The sequence below is a fragment of the Convolutriloba macropyga genome, chromosome 6 (genome assembly GCF_964194025.1).
Source record: "Convolutriloba macropyga chromosome 6, txConMacr16.3, whole genome shotgun sequence".
NCBI lineage: Eukaryota > Metazoa > Xenacoelomorpha > Acoela > Convolutidae > Convolutriloba > Convolutriloba macropyga.
In genome coordinates this window covers 27,867,307-27,889,286 of record NC_134473.1, presented here as the reverse complement: position 1 = coordinate 27,889,286, position 21,980 = coordinate 27,867,307, and the positions used below count along the sequence as shown (strand labels likewise).

Here is a 21,980-nt window from a genome sequence, read left to right as displayed (position 1 = left end):
ACTAGTCTCTAAGTATGCGATTGACCGAAATTGTTTTTAAAGGCAATTTCATAGGGCGAAGGGCGGTATTAATTTTTAAAAGTTTGACCCCCCCCCCTCCCCTTAGTCCCCCCCCACCCAGCTTTATGATAGCATTACTTAGCGCCAGCTGACTACTACCGAAGCCGTAAGTTGGTTACGGACTTATGCTAGCTACTACAACATAAGTCCATAGACCTTCAAGGTTAGTTCTTACTTTCAAAGTATCTCAAAAACCGACAGTGATGCGCCAAAAATGTCTTATAAAAGCATATACTTAAAAGGGCTTATAATTTATTTTTCAACTGATTGATGATATTTTAGGTTCCGAAGCTTTGTGTTTATCACGACGTGCCTCTTGTACATTGTGCTGCCACTGGACCTGTTGCCAGAAGCTCTCTTCGGCATCCTAGGTCTCATAGACGACATATTTATCATCCTGTGTGCCGTGACCTGGATATCAATACAGTACAGGAATCAAATGCTAGAACAAGACTGATCTTGTACAAACACTACAAAACTCTCAATACTGGTATCGATTGACAACTTTGTAGCGCTATTCTATGTCTTGGGTCTCCTTGAATCCCATCGATGATTTTAACTGTAATGTGGCGGCGATTTTATTCGCTTGATCCTAATTACCACACTAGAGCTAAACAGATATTATTTAAGCGACCTTGATTAAGTGCTAGAATAAGTCTCACTATATGCTCACAATGTTCTTTTCTAATTTCCAAATCCACGTGTAATTTGTAGAAAAAAAATGATTAGGTACAAAGATTAATTATGAAACAAGCCAAGTAGAAATGAGAGAGCACAATTGTGGGTAATTCGTACGTTAAAAATATGGTGGGGTTTCTAATCTTAATCAAGTAATTAAATCCATCTTACTGCTGGATGTGAATATTACTCTAAGTTTAAGTTTTTAGAAAGCGGCAGACTTACAATTGCTGCACGGTTTTCCTGCTTGGCGGAGTAGAAGAGCCTTTGCTCTTAGAGCAGAGAGAGAGAGAGAAAGCGAAAAATATTAGCTGAAGAAGAGCGGCTTCAATCGCGCTGGTTGAGTTGCCTGACTGATTTCCTTCGGCAGCAAGCTCTCTTCTCGTACGTGTTAAAAATTGAGTCAACACGACTGTTGATCATGACGCTTATGACTAGCTCCGAATCAATTTCTGATTCATTCATGGAGCCGACTAATGTTCGTTTTTTATGATCTATTCGTTCAGAGTTATATACATATTAATCGCGACAGTGAATCAACCGCCATATTCTAGTCAACAGTGTATTAAATAATAGATATCGATATTGCAAATGAATTATGTATTCTTTGATCTAATGTATTACGCAGCGCAGCTCGCTTATAATTTTTCCGTCACATTGGGCCAGGTCTAGAGTGCTTGAAAAGTCGATGTGTTAACAATTAAATTGATCCTGTAGTATCGGTAATTGCGCGAGGCGGCAATTATCCAATTAGCAATACCACAAAATTAATCATATTAACAAAAGCAGTGTAAAGTTCATGAATAATTAATCAATATTTACAATAAAGTGAACTTCAGTCATATGAAAAATCTCTGCAATCCAGGACGAAAAAAGTTTGGCAACCAAGAACCTTAGTCCTAGCGTATTCCTATCATCTTGGTGATATCAGTCATGGGTAACTTTGATGTAAATGTTTCGTCGATTGAACCTTCGTAGAACAGATGTTTAAAAGTTTCAAATTCATTCTGACAACAGTAGCATAATGGTTGTGTTGTAATAGTTCTCAACCATGTCTTTGGTTTTTCCGAGATTATTAATATTTTTAATTCATCCACCTTTGTTCTTGGTCGTTAACCCTAGTCATTAGCACTTTGTTTTTGTGAATTGAGCTGAGGTCCAGATGAGTGGATAAAATTTTCAGTTTATCTAACACTTGTTTTATGCACACTGTTTTGGGGAACACTGTAATATTGTCAGCATATGCACTGAGTTTGAACTTTCGATTTGTTTTCGTTTGAGTGTTTCTACGCATAGCTTGAACGAGTGGTTCTATACCTTGAATGAAGAGGAGAGCAGAAAGTGGACAAACTTGCATAAAACCGTTCTCAATTTGATTGAACTTTAAAAGATTGCATGTTTTGGTACATGCTTTCAATTTATCTGGGCAGCTTTTCTCATTCAAGGTTCGTTCTACAGAGATCTTGCAGTTTGCTCAGCCTAATTTTTCTTTAGCCAATCAAGCTAGTAGGATAGCCGTATTGATGGTACGCTGTGTGAGGTAAGCAATTTGGTCTTTCTTTATCAGAGTATTCAATGATTCTTTGAGTCTAGAAGCTAGAACATGTGATAAAATTTTTGAGATCTGTATTAAGCAAATTTATTGGGTTTGAGTTGTCTACACTACACACTGAATTTAGTTTAGGCAATTTGTTTAAAATGGAGTCGCAAAACGAACAAGGCACTTCATTTGCAGGGATTGAGTTACTTTCTTGAGTTCAAAGAAAGTCAATTCTGGAGCAAAGAAGTCAATGTTTAACATTCAATATTCTCTGCTACTTAACCGTTACTGTTAAGCACAGCAGATTTTTAAATTTAGTTAAAGATTTTGAGTCTGCAGTGCAGATCTTGAGTAAAAGTTATTGATCAAATGAAAAGTGGCTTTGCTGCGTTCAGTCTGGGTTGTTTGGGTGTTATCACTGTCAATGTTTGTGTTGAAAGGTCTCGTCTCTTTTTTGATCATTTGTCGATTGACCTTAAACAATCTCTTAGTTTAGCTTTGCAGTTTCCATATCTGTTCGTCAACTCATTTTCGTTAACACTTATAAAAGTTTTCTGAATTGCAATAGAAATCTTTGGAGAAATAAGCGTTAGCAGAGAAATTCAAAAGAACCGGAGCTTTCTCTGTGCTTCGGTTCCGTCACTTGCTAGGTCGTTTGGGGGTGATTCTTGTTCGCGCAGATTGGGTTCCCTCCTCGGCGAATTGAGTTCAATGACTGTCTATTGTCGGTTTGGTTCCCGCCTTGGCGAGTTAGGTTTTTGCATTGGCGAGTTTCGTTCATATTTAATCCCGCGCCGTTTCGTTTCATGGTTTGGTGGTGTTTTCCATTTTTTTAATTTGCACCAAACTTCATGATTGCCTCCCGTCCCCGCTTTGAATGACCTCGCTTAGCTCATTTTCGTTTTCTCTCTCACTATGTTTAAAAGTATTGATGCTTTACCAGTATAAAACTCGCCTTAAGGTAGTACTCGCCTTATTTTTCTTGTTTAATTGGTTTGATTGCTTCAATGTCTGCCGGTACTTCAAGTTTTTCGATTGAAGTATCGTCGTAAAGCAGATACGGAATGTTTTTCATTCGCTACCTTACTCTTTTCGGTATTTTTTTTAATGTGTACGCTAGAATTCCTCAGCCATTAATTCATCAGAATACATCATTGATTGTAGCACAGGCAATCATGTTTTTGGTTTTTCCAGGATAAATTATTATTTTAATGTTTATTAATTCGTCCACCTTTGTTCTTGGTAGATCGTTTACCCCAGTCATAAGCACTTTGTTTTTTTTTCTGTGAATTGAGCAGAAGCCTCCAGATGAGTGGCTGAGATTTTCAATTTCATCCGAAACTTGTTTTTGCACCCTGTTTTGGAAAAAACTGATATCGTCAGTATATGCAATGAGTTTGAGCTTTTGATTTGTTTTGATCTGAGTGTTTCTACGCATAGCTTGAAGAAGTGGTTCTATACCTGGAATGAAGAGGAGAGCAGAAAGTGGACAAACTTGCATAATACCGTTCTCAATTTGATTGAATTTTAAAAGATTGCATGCTTTGGTTTCTCTGTACATGCTTTCAATTTATCTGGGCAGCTTTTCTCATTCAAGGTTCGCTCTACAGAGATCTTGCAGTTTGCTCTACCTAATTTTTCTGTAGCCAATCAAGCTAGTAGGATAGCCGTTTTGATGGTGCGCTGTGTGAGGTAAGCAATTTTGTCTTTCTTTATCAGAGTAATCAATGGTTCTTTGAGTCTAGACGCTAGAACATGTGATAAAATTTTTGAGATCTGTATTAAGCAAATTTATTGGGTTTGAGTTGTCTACACTACACACTGAATTTAGTTTAGGCAATTTGTTTAAAATGGAGTCGCAAAACGAACTAGGCACTTCTTCATCTGCAGGGATTGATTTAGTTTCTTGAGTTCAAAGAAAGTCAATTCTGGAGCAAAGAAGTCAATGTTTAACATTCAATATTCTCTGCTACTTAACCGTTACTGTTATGCACAGCAGATTTTTAATTCAAGTTAATAAAAAGATTTTGAGTCTGCAGTTCAGATCTTGAGTAAAAGTTATTAATGAAATGAAAAGTGGCTTTGATGCGTTCAGTCTGGGTTATTTGGGTGTTATCACTGTCAATGTTTGTGTTTAATGGTCTCGTCTCTTTTTTGATCTTTTGTCAAATGACCTTAGACAATCTCTTAGTTTAGCTTTGCAGTTTTCATATCTGTTCGTCAACTCATCTTCGTTAACACTTATAAAAGTTTTCTGAATTGCAATAGAAATCTTTGGAGAAATAAGCGTTAGCAGAGAAATTCAAAAGAACCGGAGCTTTCTCTGTGCTTCGGTTCCGTCACTTGCTAGGTCGTTTGGGGGTGATTCTTGTTCGCGCAGGTTGGGTTCCCTCCTCGGCGAATTGAGTTCAATGACTGTCTATTGTCGGTTTGGTTCCCGCCTTGGCGAGTTAAGTTTTTGCATTGGCGAGTTTCGTTCATATTTAATCCCGCGCCGTTTCGTTTCATGGTTTGGTGGTGTTTTCCATTTTTTTAATCGACCAAACTTCATGATGGCCTCCCGTCCCCGCTTTGAATGACCTCGCTTAGCTCATTTTCGTTTTCTCTCTCACTATGTTTAAAAGCATTGATGCTTTACCAGTATAAAACTCGCCTTAAGGTAGTACTCGCCTTATTTTTCTTGTTTAATTGGTTTGATTGCTTCAATGTCTGCCGGTACTTCAAGTTTTTCGATTGAATTATCGTTTTAAAGCAGATACGGAATGTTTTTCATTCGCTACCTTACTCTTTTTGGTATTTTTTTTAAATGTGTACGCTAGAATTCCTCAGCCATTAATTCATCAGAATACATCATTGATTGTAGCACAGGCAATCATGTTTTTGGTTTTTCCAGGATAAATTAATATTTTAATGTTTATTAATTCGTCCACCTTTGTTCTTGGTAGATCGTTTACCCCAGTCATAAGCACTTTGTTTTTTTTTCTGTGAATTGAGCAGAAGCCTCCAGATGAGTGGCTGAAATTTTCAATTTCATCCGAAACTTGTTTTTGCACCCTGTTTTGGAAAAAAACTGATATCGTCAGTATATGCAATGAGTTTGAGCTTTTGATTTGTTTTGATCTGAGTGTTTCTACGCATAGCTTGAAGAAGTTCTATACCTGGAATGAAGAGGAGAGCAGAAAGTGGACAAACTTGCATAATACCGTTCTCAATTTGATTGAATTTTAAAAGATTGCATGCTTTGGTTTCTCTGTACATGCTTTCAATTTATCTGGGCAGCTTTTCTCATTCAAGGTTCGTTCTACAGAGATCTTGCAGTTTGCTCAGCCTAATTTTTCTTTAGCCAATCAAGCTAGTAGGATAGCCGTATTGATGGTACGCTGTGTGAGGTAAGCAATTTGGTCTTTCTTTATCAGAGTATTCAATGGTTCTTTGAGTCTAGAAGCTAGAACATGTGATAAAATTTTTGAGATCTGTATTAAGCAAATTTATTGGGTTTGAGTTGTCTACACTACACACTGAATTTAGTTTAGGCAATTTGTTTAAAATGGAGTCGCAAAACGAACTAGGCACTTCATTTTTAGGGCTTGAGTTACTTTCTTGAGTTCAAAGAAAGTCAATTCTGGTGCAAAGAAGTCAATGTTTAACATTCAATATTCTCTGCTACTTAACCGTTACTGTTAAGCACAGCAGATTTTTGAATTCAAGTTAATAAAAAGATTTTGAGTCTGCAGTTCAGATCTTGAGTAAAAGATATTAATGAAATGAAAAGTGGCTTTGATGCGTTCAGTCTGGGTTATTTGGGTGTTATCACTGTCAATGTTTGTGTTTAATGGTCTCGTCTCTTTTTTGATCATTTGTCAAATGACCTTAGACAATCTCTTAGTTTAGCTTTGCAGTTTTCATATCTGTTCGTCAACTCATTTTCGTTAACACTTATAAAAGTTTTCTGAATTGCACTAGAAATCTTCAGAGAAATAAGCGTCAGCAACGAAATTCAAGAGAACCGGAGCGTTCTGTGTGCTTCGGTTCCGTCACTTGCTAGGTCGTTTGGGGATGATTCTGGTTCGCGCAGGTTTTGGTTCCCTCCTCGGCGACTTGTGCTCAATGACTGTCTATTGTCATTTTGGTTCACGCCTTGGCGAGATAAGTTTTTGCGTTGGTGAGTTTCTTTCATCTTTAATCCCTCGCCGTTTCGTTTCATGGTTTGGTGTTGTTTTCCGTTTTTTTTAATTTGCACCAAACTTCATGATGGCCTCCCGTCGCCGCTTTGAATGGCCATTCGCGTAGCTCTTTCGCCTGTCTCGCTCTCTAATATTAAAAGCATTGATGTTTTACCTGTATGAAACTCGCCTTCAGGTAGTAATCGCCTTCTTTTTCTCGTTTAATTGGTTTGATTGCTTCAATATCTGCCGGTACTTCAAGTTTTTCGATTGAGGTATCGTCGTCAAGCAGATACGGAATGTTGTTCATTCGCTACAGTACTCTTCTCAGTAATTTTTTGCAATCTACGCTAGAATTCATCAGCCTTTAATTCATCAGAATTCATCATTGATTGTAGCGCAGGCAACCATGTCTTTGGTTTTTCCAGGATTATTAATATTTTTAATTCATCTACCTTTGAAATTGGTAAATTGTTTACCCCAGTCATAAGCACGTTTTTGTGAATTGAGCCGAAGTCCAGAAGAGTAGATAAAATCTTCAATTTCATCTAAAACTTGTTTTGTTCGCCCAGTTTTGGAAAACACTGATATCGTCAGGATATGCAATGAGTTTGAGCTTTATTTTAGTCCAATGAGCGTTTTACTTTTCATGCTCGGCGACTCTTGTCTAAGCTTCCCATTGAATGAACCGCTTGTTAGCTAGCTAAGTAAATTAGTTAAGTTTGATACCTTTTTTTTCTTCTGATTGACCGTAAGGTAATATTTAGTTTCCACTTAATTCTAATTTCTTCCATTTCTCTTTTCGCATTTAAATTCTTATCATGTCTTGTGTCTTGACCACTGTATAAACGTAAAGTGAGAGACCAACCAAAATCATCTTTTATTTGTACGGTGTTTTTTTGTGAATTAAGCAGAAGCCTCCAGATGAGTGGCTAAAATTTTCAATTTTATCTGAAACGTGTTTTTTGCACCCTGTTTTGAAAAACACTGATATCGTCAGCATATGCAATGAGATTGAGCTTTTGATTTGTTTTGATCTGAGTGTTTCTACGCACAGCTTGAAGAAATGGTTCCCTACCTGAAACAAATAGGAGAGCAGAAAGTGGACAAACTTACCTAATACCGGTCTCAATTTGATTGAATTTTGAAAGATTGCATGCTTTGGTTTCTCTGTACAGGCTTCGATCAATTTTTTCAGTTTATCTGTGCAGTTTTTCTCATTCGAATGTTTTCACAAATTATTTTCACCCAAGTCTATCAAATGCCTTACCAAAAACTACAAAGATTATGCAGTTTGTGGCTCTGCCTAATTTTTCTTTAGCCAATCGAGCTAATAGGGTAGCCGTATTGATTCTGCGCTTTGTGAGGGCAGCAAATTGTTGTTTTTGCTATCAGAGTTTTCAATATTTCTTTGAGTCCAGACGCTAGAGCATGTGATACTTTTGTGAGTTCTGTATTGAGCAAACTTATTGGTCTGAAGTTATCTACAGTACACACTGAATTTAGTTTAGCACTGCAGATCTTTTAATTTATAGTTGGTAAAAAATTTTTTGATTCGCAGCTGTTGTGACTTGAGGAAAAGGTTTTGATCAAACGAAATGTCGCTTTGATGCGTTCGTTCTGGGCTGTTCAGGTGTTATCACTGTCAATATCTTCTGTTGAAAGATCTCTTCTCTTTTTAATCATTTGTCGAGTTACCTTAGACAATCTCATAGTTTATCTTTGCAGTTATCATTTTTGTTTGTCAACTTCTTTTCGTTAAAACGTTTAAAAGTTTTCTGAATTGCATTAGAAAGCTCCAGAGAAATAATCTGATTGCTTATAAGGGCGTATCCTAGTTTCCAGCGCTTTGTACGTAACGTTCTTGGTTTATTTTCCTTGTGTCTAGCTGTAGAATGTAATGATCACTTTAGGAAGAGTTTTAATGGTTGCGACGCTTTCAACTAAGTTGCATTCTTTGCTGAAGATGTAACGAATGCAAGACTGTTGGATATTCTCATTGTGTGCTTTAAGTCTTTTATTGCGTTTTTTAGAAACATCACATTGAGTTAAAGGTATCGCTGACTTGATGATTTTTTTCAGTCTTCTCTCCCCTGCCCTTACTTTAGCTGTAGCATCAGCAACGTCAACTGCGATAAAAGCTCCTACTATCCATTATGCAAAATCATTGGCAAAATTTTGAATATTTTGAGAAAAAAAGTAAGTTTTTGTTCTTGGAAAAGAGGGGTTCAGGTAAATTGTTCCTAAGGTTTTTCATTAACCTACTTTGTATTCGAACAAATGAAGCGTTTTTCTCTAAGTTATCAATTTTCCATTGATAGAGTACGTATAAGGAGCCCGATAGTCCAATAACGAACTGCATTTTGTAACGTAATAAAACTTTCTGATGATTTGAACTTAGCGTCTCAGTAGTAAGAGAATCTGCCATGTTCTTGAAGGGGGGTGGTCCGGACCCCCCCCCCCCGTACAAGGCTTTTTACCACTGACAAATTAATTTTCGACCCAAATTCTTTATTCCTATCTGGTCAGATTCTTTTACCGATATTTAAAGGAAATTTTCATGTGGCCTTTCATATTTTGGGAAAGTTTTATAACATTTTTTTCGCGCGCATGGAAATTCCTTTTGGTAACTTGAACTCTTATTGCGTTTTGGAAAGTGGGAATTGTCAAGTTTTGTTTACAGCGGGGATTTTATGGGAATTAAAGCAAAGCGGAGCTGCCTCTTGGAAATTAAATTTCAAAACAAAATTATTTGATCAAGCGGTGTTTTATAGATTTTGAAATTAATTTGCTTCGGTGTTGCAAGAGTGGTTCAATTAAAATAAAAGTAAATGTGTACCGGTAAATGGTGTCTTGAAGTTCAGTTTTTGGAGTGGGAAATCAATCTTGGCCTTCTGTTAAGGAACGGGGTAACTAATTGATAAAATTTTGGAACAACGCCATTTCTATCTGGTGGTCTACGATTGGCGCTCTAATTTGTGCCCTAACAGTACGCTAAATCTTTCCATCTCCTCAACCAAACGAAACCAGAATTTCAGCAAACTTTGAATGGAGTTAGGAAGTTTAATTGTAAGGTTTATGTGACCAGAAATGACACCCAAAAATTCGGCAGACATTAACAGAAAAAGGTTAAATAAAGCACCGTGAAGGAGGTAAAAATTGATTAAAAACCTCATCTCAAAACCTTTAATGGAGGAATTTTGATATGTAAGACTAGCATGTTATTATGCTTTGCGGGTTTTGTTGTGTGGTAATAAGAATGATGTTAGCATGGTGTCTGTTAGTTATAAAAGTGTGTTTTTGGTGGAAGCATTGAGGAACGAAATAAGTACTTTTTCTTGATATTTGAAGCCCTTTTTATATATTTCCGTTGGTTAGTTTAACGGATACGAATTTAAATTTTATTGCATACAACTCTGTAACATTCCTGTGGAAGGGGTTTTCTGTCGATTCCATCGAAGTAACTTCGTTTACTGAGATTGAAGTTGACAACCCCGAAAGCATAAACATTCGACTTCGCAATGTGAATGGCGATGTCTATGTAGCCAGGGTGAGGATGAGGACCTGTAGCTCATCGACTTCTTGATGGACATGGAATCTGTCCTGACAGAGGAAGTAGAGCTTCTGAAGGATCTCATCCTCTGTTTGGTTGCTCCAGTGACTACCAAATACACTGGAGCACCCCATGGTTTCTTTATTTTAATTACTGTTATTTTTGTATTACTTTTTTGTTTTCGTATTCCTTTTTTATTTTGTATTCCTTCTTTTGTTCCCCTTTTATTTTTGTACTCCCTTTTTGTATTTTTGTTTTTCCTTTTTGTATTTTTGTTTTCGCTTTTGTATTTTTGTGTTCCCTTTTTTATTTTTGTATTCCCTTTTGTATTTTTGTATTTTTTTTTGTATTTTTTGTTCCCTTTTGTATTTTCTTTCCTTTTGTATTTTTGTATTCCTTTTTATTCTTATATTCCCTTTTTGTTTTTGTATGCCATCTTTCATTCCATTTTACATTTTGTTGTTATACATTCCATTATACATAATTACTTCTACGAGGTGCACAATTGTTAGTCAGGTATGTTGTTCTCTTATATCTTTTTGTTCTACAAAAAATTCAGAGATCAACTTTTATTCTTTGTAGGTTTTTAAACTTTCCTTTCCGAATTAGATATACTAATCAAAAATTAACAAAGAAAAAGTTGTTTTTATTGTCATCAGAATCATCAATGTGTACACGATTACGCTTAGTTGAAATAATTGGTGATACAGTGTCAACTTCTTGGTTATTCTGCTCCCCCTCCGACATATCTGAATTTGACTGATCGCCACTGAAATCTTTCAGTAGATAGATTACTTTTTTCTTTTCTTGTCACTTCTGATTTTCGCTAGCTTGCCAAAGTTAGGTTATCAGTGCTAGTAGATGTGTCAACGTTTTCTTCAGCTTCTGCTAGAATAAATGGGTTTGGAGTCTCCTGGTCACTTTTATCACTAACATCAGATAAGGCACTGAAGTCTATGATGTTTACTTCATCTGTGTGAGGGTTGGAAACCATGATCAGGGGTCTCCCAGCGCAGAGCTCCCCCTCTCTCTGGTAGGTCAAGCACGCTTACTGACTCTTCACTATCATTTGATGCAATATCCCACTCTCTATCGTTACATAGGTTTTTTGAAACGAACTCATCCGTCAGTGAATAATGTCCAAATGGTAATGTTGTGTTTTGTCTTCCATTTTATACATTTATCATCGTATGCGCTAAGTGCTATTTTGTTTACGTGCACCGTTTGTATTTGATGTCTTTCTGAGCTGAATTTTACTTTTTCTAACCGAACTAATTTGCCTGTTTGAAGGGCTTGAACATTTCATGGTTCAGCTTCAACTGGGCAAATTTTTTTTGTTCCTTTGGCAGACATCTTGTTCTGCTCTCCGGCAACTATTGAATAAATTTTGGTTTTAATGCACAAAACTCTTCAATGGGGGTTCCGGCTAGCTCGTCCTTGAATTTTTCCACCTGCTTTTCGTTCGATCGATCAAACAACTTGTGATGCCTGGGAATATTGGAAAAATCAAAGTGTGGTCTCTGGGTTGAATTGACTTCCATATTATGATAAAAATCAACTGTTTTTATTTGTACAAAAGAATCTGTTGGAGTAAAGTAGTTGGCATTGTTTTTTTTCATTACGTTGTAATGAAAATTAAGCTTGAACAGTTTTGATAGCTCGAGGATGCTAGCACCCACAATAGTTGGCTTGTTGCACAAAATTGATTGTTTCGTTTTAGTGATCAGAGAGAGGCCTTCGTCAATTAATTCGATTGAAGATGTGTTACCATCTGAGGTAGTGTTCAACAGTTCTTACTCTGTTCTAACAAAAGTTAATGTCACTCTGTTTCTCAAGTTTTCACAGAGCTTTCCAAATGTTGAGTTAGACATCAATTTATAAAAATCCTGATCAAATTTAGAGGACGCTTCCTGTCTTCTGAATGTTCAACTGAATGTATTTGGCAAGCCACTTTGATTGATGAAATTTGACAGCTTGATGTATTTGTGTAACTTTTATGCCATTTTGAAAAAAAATTCAAAGTTCGGTAATTCACAACATAGTTTTGTTTCGGGTGGAAAATCTGTCGCAGTTTGCTAGCCTGCGGTGCTGGTAGTTTTAAAGGGTTCCGTATTTCAGTCTGAAAATAGCCAAGTTCGAGGGGGTCTATGCTTTCCTAATTTGATATGAGCGGAGAATCAGCATGCTTTTCATAGTGTTCTTGAGGGTACTCTAGGTCAACTTCCAGAATGTACCCGATTTTCCCCTCTTCGTCTGCTTCCATTATATCGGTTAAAGTGACATTTTCAACATGGTTAAAGTTCTTGAGCGGTAGCGGGTATTGAAGCATACTACCTCCGTATAGATTGTTTGCGTCCATATATTTTCTAACCGATCTAATTTGCCTGTTTGAAGAGTTTGTTTGAACATTTCATTGCTGAGCTTCAAGTTTGTTTGAACATTTCATGGTTGAGCTTCAACTGAGCAAATTTTTTTGTTCCTTTTGCAGACATCCTGTTTTAATCACCGGCAACTATTGAATAAATTTTGGTTTTAATGCACAAAACTCTTTAATGGGGGTTCCGGCTAGCTCGTCCTTGAATTTTTGCACCTGTTTTTCGATTGATCAAGCAACTTGTGATGCCGGGGAAAATTGGAAAAATCAAAGTGTGCTCTCTGGGTTGAATTGACTTCCAGATTATGATAAAAATCAACTGTTTTTTTACACAAAAGAATCTGTCGGAGTAAAGTAGTTGGCATTGTTTTTTTTTCATTACGTTGTAATGAAAATTAAGCATGAACAGTTTTGATAGCTCGAGGATGCTAGCAACCACAATAGTTGGCTTGTTGCACAAAATTGATTGTTTCTTTTTCGTGATCAGAGAGAGGCCTTCGTCAATTAATTCATTTGAAGATATGTGACCATCTGAGGTAGTGTTCATCAGTTCTTACTCTGTTCTAACAAAAGTTAATATGACTCTGTTTCTCAAGTTTTCACAGAGGTTTCCAAATGTTGAGTTAGACATCAATTTATCAAAATCCTGATCAAATTCAGAGGACGTTTCCTGTCTTTTATGTGTGTTCAACTGAATGTATTTGGAAAGCCACTTTGATTGATGAAATTTGAGAGCTTGATGTATTTGTGTAACTTTTTTTCCCATTTTGAAAAAATTCAAAGTTTGATGATTCACAACTTAGTTTTGTTTCGGGTCGAAAATCTGTCGCAGTTTGCTAGGCTGCTGGTAGTTTTAGAGAGTTCCGTATTTCAGTCTGAAAATAGCCAAGTTCGAGGGGGCCTATGCTTTCCTAATTTGATATGAGCGGAAAATCAGCATGCTTGTCATAGTGTTCTTGAGGGTACTCTAGGTCAACTTCCAGAATGTACCCGATTTTCCCCTTTTCGTCTGCTTCCATTATATCGGTTAAAGTGACATTTTCAACATGCTCAAAGTTCTTGTGCGGTAGCGGGTATTGAAGCATACTACCTCCGTATAGATTGTTTGCGTCGACATATTTTCTAACCGATCTAATTTGCCTGTTTGAAAAGTTTGTTTGAACATTTCATTGCTGAGCTTCAAGTTTGTTTGAACATTTCATGGTTGAGCTTCAACTGGGCAAATTTTTTTTGTTCCTTTGGCAGACATCCTGTTTTAATCACCGGCAACTATTGAATAAATTTTGGTTTTAATGCACAACTCTTTAATGGGGGTTCCGGCTAGCTCGTCCTTGAATTTTAGCACCTGCTTTTCGTTCGATTGATCAAACAACTTGTGATGCCGGGGAAAATTGGAAAAATCAAAGTGTGCTCTCTGGATTGAATTGACTTCCGGATTATGATAAAAGTCAACTGCTTTTTTACACAAAAGAATCTGTCGGAGTAAAGTAGTTGGCATTGTTTTTTTTTTCATTACATTGTAATGAAAATTAAGCATGAACAGTTTTGATAGCTCGAGGATGCTAGCACCCACAATAGTTGGCTTGTTGCACATAATTGATTGTTTCTTTTTGGTGATCAGAGAGAGGCCTTCGTCAATTAATTCAATTGAAGATATGTTACCATCTGAGGTAGTGTTCATCATTTCTTACTCTGTTCTAAAAAAAGTTAATGTCACTCTGTTTCTCAAGTTTTTACAGAGCTTTCCAAATGTTGAGTTAGACATCAATTTATAAAAATCCTGATCAAATTTAGAGGACGCTTCCTGTCTTCTGAATGTTCAACTGAATGTATTTGGCAAGCCACTTTGATTGATGAAATTTGACAGCTTGATGTATTTGTGTAACTTTTATGCCATTTTGAAAAAAAATTCAGAGTTCGGTAATTCACAACATAGTTTTGTTTCGGGTGGAAAATCTGTCGCAGTTTGCTAGCCTGCGGTGCTGGTAGTTTTAAAGGGTTCCGTATTTCAGTCTGAAAATAGCCAAGTTCGAGGGGGTCTATGCTTTCCTAATTTGATATGAGCGGAGAATCAGCATGCTTTTCATAGTGTTCTTGAGGGTACTCTAGGTCAACTTCCAGAATGTACCCGATTTTCCCCTCTTCGTCTGCTTCCATTATATCGGTTAAAGTGACATTTTCAACATGGTTAAAGTTCTTGAGCGGTAGCGGGTATTGAAGCATACTACCTCCGTATAGATTGTTTGCGTCCATATATTTTCTAACCGATCTAATTTGCCTGTTTGAAGAGTTTGTTTGAACATTTCATTGCTGAGCTTCAAGTTTGTTTGAACATTTCATGGTTGAGCTTCAACTGAGCAAATTTTTTTGTTCCTTTTGCAGACATCCTGTTTTAATCACCGGCAACTATTGAATAAATTTTGGTTTTAATGCACAAAACTCTTTAATGGGGGTTCCGGCTAGCTCGTCCTTGAATTTTTGCACCTGTTTTTCGTTCGATCGATCAAGCAACTTGTGATGCCGGGGAAAATTGGAAAACTCAAAGTGTGCTCTTGGGGTTGAATTGACTTCCAGATGATGATAAAAATCAACTGTTTTTATTTTTTACACAGAAGAATGTGTCGGAGTAAAGTAGTTGGCATTGTTTTTTTTCATTAGGTTGTAATGAAAATTAAGCATGAACAGTTTTGATAGCTCGAGGATGCTAGCACCCACAATAGTTGGCTTGTTGCACAAAATCGATTGTTTTTTTTGGTGATCAGAGAGAAGCCTTCGTCAATTAATTTGATTGAAGATTTTTTACCATCTGAGGTAGTCTTCAAGAGGTATTCCTCTGGTCTAACAAAAGATACTGTCACTCTGTTCCTCAAAGGGCTTTTCAAATGTTGAATTGGAAATCAATTTATAAAAATCCTGATAAAATTTAGAGGACGCTTCCTGTCGCTTCTGGGTGTTCAACTGAATGTATTTTAAAGCCACTTTGATTGATGAAATTTGACAGTTTGATGTTTTTTTGTAACTTTTATGCCTTTTTGAAAAAAATTTCAAATTGCGGTAATGCACAGCATAGTTTTATTTCTGGTGGAAATTCTGTCGCAGTTTGCTAGCCTGCGGTGCTGGTAGTTTTAGAGCGTTCCATATTTCAGTCTGAAATTAGCCAAGTTCGAGGAGGTCTATGCCTTATTTGATATGAGCGGAGTCAGCATGCTTGTCATGAAGTTCTTCAGGGTACTGTAGGTCGACTTCCAGAATGCACCCGATTTCCCCCTCGTCAGCTGCTTCCATTATATCGGTTAAAGTGGCATTTTCAACATGCTCAAAATTCTTGAGCGGTAGGAGTTATTGAAGCATAAGACCTCTGTATAGATTGTTTGTGTCGATGTATATGATGGACGAAACATCTTCTGACGCTTTGAAATGTGACACTTGAGGGTTGTTTGCCAATGCAAGCCGAGAACTGAATAATGAGGCTAATCCACCGCGAATCATGCGTTCTGTCATATCTGGTATGTTTCTGTCACTTAAAAGCGCCAGTTTGGGATTGGACACTTTCAAGCAAGCGCTTCCTGATAGGTTCGATGCAGTGTAAAACTCTGCACAATCGAGACCATATATTTTGTAGCATACTGAACGTAGCTCTTCAAACCAGCAGGCTAGTTGAAGAACATCTCCGGTAAGGTAGTTCAAGGAATCCCTTCAATTTTTCGCAGTTGAACTCACTAAAGACTTTTTTCAACTGGTCAAGATCATGTGGTGATGTTTCGATTTTGTTTTCTTTCAGACTGTTTTTCCATTTCTCTAAACTGGGAAGTGTTGCATCGTTGAGCTTAATTAAAGAGTCAACATATGAATATTAGAAATTTCCCTTTTTTTCACGAGCGCTTTCTGATCTTCTGTATATCCACGAAAGAAACTGTCAAGTAGTGAGAGTTTATTGTCAGGAAGCGTCTCAACTAGTTTTTCAAGACTACACGGCATAAATTTGAAGCTGTCAATGAAACGTAAATATTCATGGACAGCGACTTCACCTCTTTTCCGCTTTCTCTTTTCCATGAATATGCCGAAGTTCAACGCAATGAACTTCTCATCGTTTGTGGCCATGACATAAAATTTTGTAGTTCGTGACGCTGTGTTGTTTGCCTTGACAATGTGATGCAGGTCGTAATTCATGATATTGTGTGCAATGATTGGAGTGTAATTGATGGTTCTACGTTTTAGGTTACACGCGTTATGAGCATACCCAATGAACTGTCCTGTGAAATGATAGTGATCCATAAGCAGGAGAAGTCGTTTTTGAGTGGAGCTGAACCAATGAAATCTGAAAACTTCCTTTTCTGATAATAGAAGAAACGTGCTAGCTTTTCCAATTTCGTTAATAACCGTGTCATACAATCGGGGCCAGTGTAAACATCAAAGTGAACAGGTTCAGGGTTTTCCCGTTCAATAACAATCAGGCAGTAGCTACAAGGTTCACGTTTTTCTGTGGCGACAGTTCCAGATATGCTTGGATTATTTTCTGTAGAGATTGAAATTATTAAAGATTCCAGATCTAAGTATATCACGAAAGGTGAACGCCATTTGGCTGCGTAGTTTTCAAATTTAAGTTTGTTCGTTGATGGCTCAGGCATAGTTATTTGAACGGAATCCTTTTCGAGGCAGGTTTTTTGATGAGTTGGAAGTAACTCAGCCGATGAGCAGGTATAAAGACAATTCAGGCATAAATGATTCGATCGCGGTGCTCTTTTCCGTTTATTTTGGCGACAACTTTAAAAACGTAGTGGTAAGTTTGCCCGTCGCTAAACAGTAGTAAGTCCAACACAAATGGATACGTTCTACCGCTCGAAACCCGTAATGGTAGCAATTGATTTGATTTGTACCTGAAATAAAAAAACGACCCTCGATCTCTACTTACATGAGCTACTTCTTGTTTTTTAAAGTTTTTTCTGCGTCTTTTTTATTCAAAGTTTGGTGATGTCATGGGGTTGGTTTTTCTTTGTTTTTGTAAAAGGTTTTTAGTAGATAAATAAATGGCTATTACTTGAATACGTTGACTTGCACTTCCTTCATGTCTTCGAATCTGGGATATGTCCAATAGACTCATTGGCATGTCGAAATCATCCATAGGTTATTTAGCACTTGGGTTCTCACTGCTATAAATCAAAACGTTCGTCCATTGTCTGAAACATGACCCAGGAGGTTCAAGAGTTTCTTTCGTGTTTACAAGGTGGTATCCAGCGGTAGAGCAATAAAGAAAACATTTGTCGTCATTTGCGTTGTATATTTACCAAGTTCGAGTCATTTCTTAATGGATGCTCTTCTTGAAATGGAATGATACTTCTACCTCGAACTTGTGCATAGCAAACAGGTTTCAAATTAACTTGGTCAATTTTTAACAACTGACAACCATTTCCATTACTGGAAAAAGTAACCAATTTTGAGACTATCTTGTCAACCAATTGTTCGTAGGTTTCATCCGAAATTCCCTGCGAGTAAGCAACCACCGTACTAGTGTTAAGATATACACTGACTCTTTACGGTTCATTATCTGTTAGCTCTTGAAGTGTCGTCTCAACAGTAAGTTGTAACTTTCGTGGATATTGATTAGCATGTTTTTTCACTATATCAGTTACTTCGTCCCTTTTCGTGAACAAGTACTCCATAATGTCTGTCGTTTGATTGAGGCTCAAACTCCGTAGTAGTTGACTCCCCCATTGATTGAGGAGGGAGTACGTGTAGAATTGTGTATTTCAATAAGATGCATCTCGTAGATGGGAAGTCCTTGCTGGTTACTTACATGGTTTGCATATTCCAACTTTGATTGAAATCCAATTCGACAAGTTTAACAAATTTTGAAAATGGGCTGTTGGTGCGTTAGAAGAGATTGTTTACGCAAGGACGGTAAACTTTTTTCCTCTTGTGAGCATTGGAAGCAACCAAAAATAGGTACTGTGGGATATATATTGTGCCTTCTCTGAAGATGTTTATTGAGCGCTCGTCTTTTGCTAAGTTGCGAAGAACACTGCATTGCACAACCATTGCGACGATTTTAATAAACTGAAATAAGTAACAAAAGTGCAAACTTCTGATACAAAATTCGAGTTAATGATATTAAAAATTGAGGAACCTGAAGAAAAAAAACTGTAAGCAAAGCTTCTGTATCGTAAAATCGAGCGTACGAAAATTCGTTCATGGAATAAGCTGGAAATTAATCGTGTTATTGTGTTACTCCTTTACTCATAGCAGTGAAAAACGAGAATGGCTTGCACTTTCTCTGCTAACCATGTTAACATAGTTTCAGACTACCCCTTTCAATTAGAAGCTAAACTGAAATAAAACAAACCAAATTATAGATTTTATTAAAAGACTAAATTTTAGTTGAAATTTCGACTAAAATAAGATTACATGAAAAAAATTTTTCCTGTGGAATTGCTATACACTCCTCGCTCCTTTTTTGATATAGGGTTGAAAATCAAAAATCGTAAATCCAGTTTTTGAATTAACGGCAAAAATATCTTGAAAAATTTCAGAGAAAAATTGAGAATTCTTCTTTACTTTCTTATCTTACCATTCAGTTCAACGGCTTTCAAATTACGCCTGAAAAATTCAGAAAAATTTTAAAAATGTTTCAAATCAAAATTTTTGTAAAAATAGGAATACATGTAAAATTTTCGAAAAAGTGAATTTTTTTCTGTTGTGAAAAACAAGTGAAAAACATTTCTGTTGAATCGTGAAAAAGGTTAATTTGCCCTTGCTGCTCATTCTTCGTTCTAATCAGGCTAAAGAAGCCAAAATGTTTAATCAGGTTTTAGAGTTTAGGACAAAAGTCTGCTGAAAAAATTATTTTTTGTTTGAATTTTTTCAAAATTTTATGATAACTTCAAAATGTTTTAGCGGTGACTTCGATTTTTCTGGTTGAATCCTTACATTTGGTTAAACAGCTTCCATATTATGCTTCAAAAGTTGATCTTTTTTGAAGAAAAATTTCGCAAATCGGTTTTTCTCAGTTTTCTATACGCAGGTTTTCAAGAAAAATATTCCTTGAAACTTAGGTTTATTAGACATTGAAAAGTTTGCAATAATATTTTTCCTGTTAACCTTTAAGCAACGCTGACCCATATAATTTTCAACTCTACGAGTAGTAAAAAATTTGTCAGTACATCTAAAGAAAATTTTATTTTGTTTTTTTTTTCAATGTTTTCTTAGTCGAATAGATTATCTAACAAGGTATAAATTATGAAGAAATGAAATCAATTTTAGAAGCTCAAATGTTAGAAATATGCAGCGAAAGATAAAGAACGCTGTTAAGGGACTGCTTTTACAAAAATTTTGTATTCACTTTAATAAAAAAGAGTAAGTCAGATTTGTCAAGAGTTCTCGCATTGATGAAATCTTCCTTTTTCGGAGCATTGACAAATGACGGGTTTCTGTATTTTCGGCGTTTTTTAGAAATTTTTGGTCGGAGGGTCTTCCTGCCCCTGGTTTCCAGTGCCATGTGGAGGAGTTTCAAAATTGTCGCCAGATAGCTTGCGCAGTAGAGTATCGGTAACAGTTTGTGAACTGTCAAAGTTGATCCACAAATTCTTGTTTTTCATGGGCTTGGCTGTGTGCTCTCCGGGCTCAAGGTGGGGCTAGGGTCTGCAGTAGGAGTGCATAGTGGAGATGGATTGATGCGTGATTTTGGAAGTTGTCACACTCTTGCAAAACACCGAGCTGGTTTTCATAGAAAGGAACACAGTCGCTATCGTATTTCTAAATAACTTTCATTTTTCCCACTGGTAAGTTTGATATCGTAAGAATGCAGAGGGTCAGAGAGTGTTGAAGGTGGTACAATACCCCCTGATGTAATGAAACCCCCACTGGTTGATTGAGGTTTGTCTGGTAACTGAGCAATGAAATTTACAAATTTTGGTAGCATACAATGATCTTTCGTTGTCCAGTCCTCTTGTTCGTTTAAACGTTTTTGTTTTACGGTCACAACAAAAGTTTTTATTCATTGTTTGGAAAACGATTGTGCGTTCAAATGGGTTTTCTGTTTCTGATAAAATAGGGTAAGACATTGAGAAACACTAGAGAAAAGAAGATAAAATGTGAATGTGTTCAAGTTCAAACGAAACAATAAAAAAGTTTTGCTTAAAAAATTGATTTTTTGGATGTTATTTCTGAAACCTTGAATATTTTTGGAATAAAAACTTGAAGCAGTCAGTGAACGTACATTTAATTTACAAAGGCAATTATTTAGAATGTTTTAAGCATGATCTTGAATATACAACTGTATTTCAACAAGTAGGTTCGTTGTTCAAAATGTTAAACTGGAAAGGGTTTGGCTCACAGTGTAGCCCACTTTCATGAGCAAATGTATATCGACACACCCAGGGTCACACATGCGGTATTCTATTTGGTGTTATGTATTAAATCAAATATACAAGTTAGTGTTTGTACACAATTCCCCTCAGGTAAAGCCCACATAGGTTTTTCATTGTATTTATAATACAAAAGTGTCTGCCGACAAGACTGATGTACAGCTACTGTTCATTCAACCAACTCACTTGTTTCTATGCTAATTAATTCTACACTATTTTTCTTATCAGTAAAATAATTCTATTTTTACTGTTCATGTTTCTCATTTCTATGTGCAGAATGCATAAAATCATTCACACACATTCTCGAAGCAAAACAGTTAGTTGAACTTATATTGAATTATAAAAGTAAAATGTCTTTTACAGCAGATAAAGACGCAGATTTTGGAGACGCTCATTCCGACGTTTCCAGATATGAAAACCGTTTGATCAGAGCAACTGTCAAAATTTATGAAAAGACAGGTACCTATAATTCCTGAAACTTTTCAAAAAAAGGTGAAAGTGAGTATGCGTTTCGACAGCGAATACCGCTAGCATTAGAAGACTTTGAAAAACAGACAAAAATCTCCAAAAAATTGATTGGCTGCCACCAACAGTAATTCAAACGATTCAACAAGTAACCAACCCTCTACAATGAAACTTAGATTGACGCAAGAAGACGAACACGAAGTTTCTGATTGACTGAGCACTGTATAAAAGAATGGTTGAAACTATGTACGAGCGGTCTCCCGCTTACTTTAAACAATTTCAAAAGAGCTGTGAAATTCAACGGTTCAGCACCACCGACAAACGGAGAAGCAACCGCCATTCAGAAGCGCTTTACAAATTTGGGCAATGCCATAGCCCTGAGCAAAAATCACCGCCAAATGGAATTGTTGCTTACAAATCTCTGGATAATGCTGAGAAAACATTGAATTAGCAATTGCAAATTGACGGGTTATCAACTGAAACTCTAAAGAGGTACTAAACATAGATGATAGAAAAGATAGAAAACATATTGTATGGTCCTCATGCTCGTGCTTTTTGCCAAATAATGGATATTCTTGTGAGTGGCTATGGGAAATTAGATATTGATAGTTTTGTGTGTACGCTTAATTTTTTCAAAAGTTTACATGCTTGAACAAGGCTGTTTATTTCTTCTTCATCCATCAATTTACCTGAATATGATTTTTTGAAATTCTTCGGGCAGAATCAATGAATATAGTGCTTGCTTTTTCCCCAATAATGAAGATTTCTATATTGCTGGGTAATGCCG

The 21,980-nt window shown here is 36.6% G+C and overlaps 1 protein-coding gene across 1 annotated transcript in view; it reads left to right on the top strand.

Moving 5' to 3' along the window:
- Positions 1 to 840, top strand: part of LOC142340907 (E3 ubiquitin-protein ligase RNF170-like) — a 40,908-nt gene extending 40,068 nt beyond the window's left edge. The window contains exon 7 of the mRNA XM_075391678.1: positions 343 to 840. Within this exon, the coding sequence (XP_075247793.1) occupies positions 343 to 517 (175 nt within the window). The 3' untranslated portion in view covers positions 518 to 840. The remainder of the gene's footprint in view (positions 1 to 342) is intronic.
- The last annotated feature ends 21,140 nt before the right edge of the window (positions 841 to 21,980 follow it).